Here is a 6,497-nt window from a genome sequence, read left to right on the forward strand (position 1 = left end):
TATTTTGACTCTCTTGGTGTTGGTGTTGGTTTTGGTTTACCAAAACTAATGGAGACAGCAAAGAATTTAGAAGCTCAAATGTAGAAATCAAGCAATGGCCAGTTGACTAGAGGGAATTGCTCATATGGTAATGAGTTCGAGTCACCAAAGAATAAAAGAAAAAATAAGAAATATACAAGAAAAAGAAGAAGCAATGGCCAGCTCAAGGACACTATAACTTTGCAAAGCTAAAATAAACCTCGTCAATGATGGTAAAATGAATGAGAAACATAATGTGGATATATACATATTCTTAGTTATATTTTTTTTTTAAAAACACTTAAAATATATTCAACATAATGAATTTTAACTGCTATGTTTTAAAATCTGCTTTCACTATCTTTTTATTGAAAGTTTAAAATAAAACTATTTCTCTGAAATTTTAGATATTTAATAAAAAAAATATTCAATTGGAAAATATTAACAATCATTGAGAACTTATCTAATTGCAAATATTTGAACATATTTTCAGCTTTTTATTTTTTTAATCTCTCTTTATGTTTATAGCTAAACTAAATTTGTATGTAATATTTTGTTAAATCATAGTATCCAGTTATAAAAATTAGCCCACGTTGACTGGGAAACAAAAAATACATCAACCTAACAAAACAACGTGAATAAGTTAATTTTGAATATATAAAACTTGTATTTATCAGGAAAATATTTTTTTTTTAAAATAGTAATTACTATGTGCGTGTAAAATAATAAGGTGAGCAAAAATAGGTGACTGTCACCCCTAGTTGGTTAAAAGAAATGTGTAGATCCGAAAGAGGTGACACACTTACTATCATTGATTTATCCCACACCACTTCCAGAAATTTGCAAATGTAAAAGCGCAGTTAGAGATCTTGGATCTATCTGATAATGTCAGAGGATTTTTGATTGGTGGGAGACTAAATGACTCTCAATATGCCGTCAAAAAAGCTTTATTCGTTTTATACTTTAATATCGATGAATTTCAAATCACTATTTCAGTACTATTGTTCTTTTACATCAATGATGTATAATATAACGATTTTGATAACCATCTCTCAACAATATTTATCCAATCAAATATCACAGTGAAAGGTGACAAGGAAACCATAAGCCAAAACTTTTCATAGACAAGCATTTTTGTCAAATGTGTTTCCAGAGGTATGTATCCCTCTTACTTGTGATCCTGACATGCTTTCGTTTTGACCTGCTTAGTTCAGTCTCATTTAAAATTGGGATAATATGCAATTCAGATTGACACACGAAACTCTTTATTTAAATATTTTTAAGACAATTTTTTTAATTTAATATGCTTTATATAGTCATAAGAGAGTAGTTTTTTTTCAGTTAGGTGCTCAAATAAATGATAAGAAAACAAACCCAAAGTTACAACTTAGTAAAAGTTGAACAGATTAAATTATGAACCCAATTTTTAGCTCATTTCAATCCAACCCGCTTTAGCCCAAGTAACACTTAAGCAAATCAATGACCCACTTCTTTTTTTTTTTAAAATCAATCGATGACCCACTCATTTATCAACTCATATCATTTTGACATTTTCAAATTCTAACACAACGTACTCAATTGACACACCTTATGTTAAGAACTTAAGATACTTTTTTAACCACATTAGTACTGTACTTCCGACAAAAAAAAACTCATTTTGTTTCAGCACTCACATTAATGAGTGTTTCTAATTAGAGTAGAAAGAAATTGAATGACAATATACAATTAACTGATAAAGTATGAGATTTTGAATTTCCACAATTGAAAGAAACCCCTAATTTACTCTAACCAATGTGTAACATGTGGAATCAAAACAATTGAAGATGCATAGTATTTGTATTTAGGTGTGAGATAGATTAGTACACCTACTTTCCAACTAATACAGAAATGTCAAATATTCAACTCTGTTATAATTGACTTACTGGGATGCTCAAATATCGAACCTTTCTGTAAGTATTTGAAAGGCAAACTTGCAAGTGAATTACAATGAAGCTTGTTTTAGAACAAACTCTAAAATATGAGCCAAATATTTTACAGTTGCAGAAGAAAATTCAAAAGGAAGATAACACCATCTCGAACCGGAAAGAGGTATCTTAGTTCACTAGATATTTAATGCCAAGGCACAAATTTTACAACAGGGTACACACAAATATACTTCTTGAGGCATTACATGATGATCCAGAAGTGAAGCATAGAACCCTGGAGCATTTAAGCCATTTCATGGCAATAATGCTCATATTATATCCCCTCGTACGGTTGTACCCAAGAAACATTAAATTGAAAAGACCAATCAGGAAGTAAAAATAAATAGTGAAAAGTAACGACAGCTTAATTTGAACTAAATTATTAAAGAATAGGAAAACAAAATCTAAGAATTTGAAAATTTTGCAAAATTGGAACTTGTATCTGGAAATGCAGGACCAATGAAATGGTGGTTACCATGAAACCACATATCACAGAGACTTCCCTTCTATCTCAAAATTCCCCTAAAACTTTAGCCAGTCAGGTCATTTCTCCACATTCAGAAATCACTTTAGGCAGCTCAGCAGGTGGAAAGAACTCTTCTGATCTGATAGATAAGCGGAAAGAACTTTACAAGCAATGAACACTGAAGCTTTACTGTCTTTTGGAAACAGCAGACACAGACAAGCTGGCATGTTAAGCTCAAGTGCTCAACTGAATCCAAAAGATTCATAATCCACCATTTGAACCATTATCTCCTGTCCAAACCTGCAAAATGATTCAGACACCCCATGAGACAAACAAAGCTCCAGAACAAGCAAGCTCTTTCAGCACCAAAGAGAACCCACCAACAAAAAATTGGAGGTAGGATTTACTTAATTAGCTGGCCAACCACCGCAGACATTTCTTATCCTTTCTTTCAGGAAAGGACCTTACTTTTACCAAGACGCATCATGTTTATCTATTTCGTTCTGTTGTTGTTTGCTTTTCTATTACAGACGAATATTACGCTTGAAGTGTGTGACCATCTCCTACAAACTTAGGTTGTAGAATGAGCACTCTTTATTTACTTTCTCTCAACATGCCCCCTCATGTGTGGGCGTGATTCTTTTTCATGGGTCAAACATGTGGAAATTCTTTTTGATTAGGGTGACAGTGAAACTCGACCCTAGGACCTCTGCTTGCTCTAAAACCATGATGAAGTGTGTGACCATCCCATCTAAATGCTTAAGTTAATTGAGAAATCACACTTTCATTTACTCAATTATATTCTCAACAATTACCATTAGTTTTAGTTGTCAGAACAAGAACATAGACAACAAGACTATATACACCCTTGGCAAATTTCCTCTGCTCTTAAAGCAACTTAACGAGTAATAGAACTAAGCTCCCAGGTGTGACATGACAAGGCAACACATAGAAACACTTCCCTCTATGCCAAGGGAGAAAATCTTTAAGGAACCATAAAAAATCAATAACTAGATGAAGTCAGCTACAAGAAGTCTATGTTTTAGCATCTGAACTAGAACACGCTGCTCTACTCTATTACGATTTGTTGCCTACATATCACTTCAGTTCAGCAAGATTATTCCGTGTCATATTCATCCAACTTTGCACTTCTCTTAGTTCAGAATTACAACATAAGACAGTAACCACATCCGTTCCAAGATATATAAAAGAAAAGCCTACCTGTATATCTCCTCAGGGAACCATTCCCGTTCACAGATAGTGGTACAGGCCTCCTCTCTTGACCCAGGGACAAAATCTCCTGCATTCTTTCTGGCCAATCAGAGTTTAGTCTCCTAGCAAAATCCTCAACCTCCCTGTAATATAGAAACTCAAATCACGTTATCTGTAGAACATGACATAATTAATCGCATGACAAGTTACGAGATGCTTGCCCCAAAAAAACCACAGCAGCCCATGCTGGCGTGAAGGGTTTGCTAGCCACCCAGGGAGGGGGGAATGACCAGACGGTCCCTGTGTGAATGCATCAATGTATAAAACTATGTTCAAAATTTTCTCCACTTGCATGATAACGTGAAAAAGATTCTCTTCATATATTCTGTATGTAGATTTATTTCTTTGTTATCCCTTATTTCTATCAATGAAAATTAGCATGAAATGATTTCAGTTGCAATTTATTTAAAACAAAGCAGTCCAATTTAAAGTTTTATCTGTTACTCAAAAAAAAAATCATTATATCTTAAAAAATAAAAATAGTTTATCACTTAATAGAAGAAGAGATCTCTCATACAAGCAGAAGGCAAAAGGTAGTGGATACTAATAGCTAAGATGAGCGACACCCAGAAGTAGAAGCATCGGTTACACAATTCATATGGAATTTCTACTTCTTAAGCACAAATTAGAATAGCAAGCCCTGTTACATATTTGGAGCTTCTATCAACACAACATCCAGTGAGGATTAAGTGACAGTTTTATATTGATGCAGAATGCTATCTGTTGATTATAGATGTAGGGCTATTGTGTTTAAAGTAGCTAAATAAAGCATAAAAATGTTATATCATACTTTGCATAAAGTTTAGGAAAGAAGAAATGGGATATGAAAGTTAGGAAAGAAATGGATGTCAGATTGGGAAAACGACAGACAAGAAAAGGTAAAAAGTTTACTCCGTCTATTTCATTCAATTTTGTCCCAATGCTGAGGGGAGATAGTAGACTCAAAGTTAAGATCCAGAGTTTGACAAGGGAAGCTATATCACAGGCAAAAACCCTCCAATATGCATGGACTTGCACTAATTAACAGTTCATGAGTTATTAAAGTATGATTTGCAACACTTGCATGTAGCCTCAGCAGAAGCCACTGCAACGAGGTCCACTTGAAACAGTACGATCCAGGAGAAAGGGGGGGGGGGGACTGCTTTTCAGGAGTAAAAAGATTTATATAAGCACACAGGGTAACTAAATACCCAAAAGAAAATCCCTTTCACTAAGGAAACAAAAGTAGCTTAACACAACCTCACAAAGAACATAATTCATCCAATAACTTGTAGCTACAATGATATACTCTTTACACATCACCATATAACTAGATAAACAAACCTGTCAATTTCTTCCTTCATTGCAGGATCTAACTCATCATCAATATCACCATCATCAAAGTCAAGTTTGGGTGAAAACTTAACAGATGCAGAGACTTGCAGATCAGAAGGCTTAAATGGAGAAGGCACATCACCGGTGTCACCATTCAGGCAGCTAGATGGAGGACAGTTAGATTCCTGAGTACCAATAGAACCAGTCAAGCCAAACAACAAATGTCAGAGAAACAGCAAAGATGCTTAGAAGCAGCTTTGTCCCCCCCGCGCCACGCACGCCACACACACCAACCAAAAAAAGAGAAAAAGGAGAAAATTCCAAAGCTCAACAGATGCCAACCTGATTATGGTTTCCAGTTTCATTATTTGTAGAGGAATTTCTAGCTTGTTCTTTTCTCCTTCTATTTTTCTTTTTACTCTTTGTTGCTCTTGCACTCTTAGAATCTGCAAAATAGGCCACCATGCTCAGAATTATAAGAATGATACTCGAACTTAAAGAATCACTCAAAAGAGGCTGAAAAAAAGGTAAATGTTGTTTTTCAGATGTTATGTAGGGGCTTAGACAAACAAAGGGGATATAGTTCCCCAGAGATCATAAACCTCACAACAATATGCACATATGTTGATAAAAGTAAATGATCCATAAGAGTTACTAGTCATTGGAAGGCTCAGTCACCATACAAACTACGGATCTGATTATAGGGCAGAAAATAATATATCAAAAGTAAAACTTCTAAGACTGATCGATAGTCATGGTCCAAGTCAATAGCAACAACAGCTACATACTAGGACACACAACTCCATCAATGAAGTTGTAGACTACACATTATTTTCATAAGAAATATCATGATGAGATCACAACCAAAATATAAAACCAAAGACACAATGATATCTATATATAAAACATGTGGCCAAGCCAGACAGCCAAAATGCAACCTCATCAAACATAAGTCTTGGCAATATTATACAGATTATAGGCAAGCATGTAAAACAGTTCAATTATTATAATAATGCAACATGACGAAAAATGGAGCGACTCTGCACGAAAAATATAGGATGTAAGTCTCAATCTTACCTTCATCTGCCCCATTTATGAAAGATAGAAGATCATCAACTGATCGTTCATCCACATGCTGCTCTTCTTCTACCTCAACATTCTGGAATTACGTAATGAGGTATTTTTTCCATTAAGGGAATAACACAAATCAGAGTGCATACACAACAATGCATCAATTAGCATCAAGTAACCAATGGTATAAGATACAAGCACAAGAGCCAGATCACAAAGCACCTTTAATTTTTCTCGTTCTTTTAATTCTTTCCTTTTCCTTGCATAGAGCCGATTGAGAAGACGGATACGTGGATCATCGGTCATATTTCTCAAAGGTTCCAACTTCTCTTCCTAATGAGAAACCATTTCCAAGTGAGAAACACCAACAATATGGAGGGGGGGGGGGGGCT

The 6,497-nt window shown here is 34.8% G+C and overlaps 1 protein-coding gene across 2 annotated transcripts in view; it reads right to left on the bottom strand.

The window, feature by feature from the left end:
- Positions 1-2,093: 2,093 nt before the first annotated feature.
- The window catches only part of LOC102598921 (SKP1-like protein 21), an 8,921-nt gene continuing 4,517 nt past the window's right edge, over positions 2,094-6,497 (bottom strand). The window contains exons 5-10 of one of the 2 annotated variants that reach the window (XM_006363262.2): positions 6,328-6,438; positions 6,112-6,193; positions 5,377-5,480; positions 5,044-5,219; positions 3,670-3,803; positions 2,094-2,748 (exon numbers count right to left, since the gene is read on the bottom strand). In XM_006363262.2, coding sequence (XP_006363324.1) covers positions 2,732-2,748; positions 3,670-3,803; positions 5,044-5,219; positions 5,377-5,480; positions 6,112-6,193; positions 6,328-6,438 — 624 coding nt within the window. In that variant the 3' untranslated portion in view covers positions 2,094-2,731. The other variant, XM_006363263.2, reaches the window with a different exon arrangement.

Source organism: Solanum tuberosum, unplaced genomic scaffold (genome assembly GCF_000226075.1).
Source record: "Solanum tuberosum cultivar DM 1-3 516 R44 unplaced genomic scaffold, SolTub_3.0 scf00432, whole genome shotgun sequence".
Taxonomy (NCBI): Eukaryota; Viridiplantae; Streptophyta; class Magnoliopsida; order Solanales; family Solanaceae; genus Solanum; species Solanum tuberosum.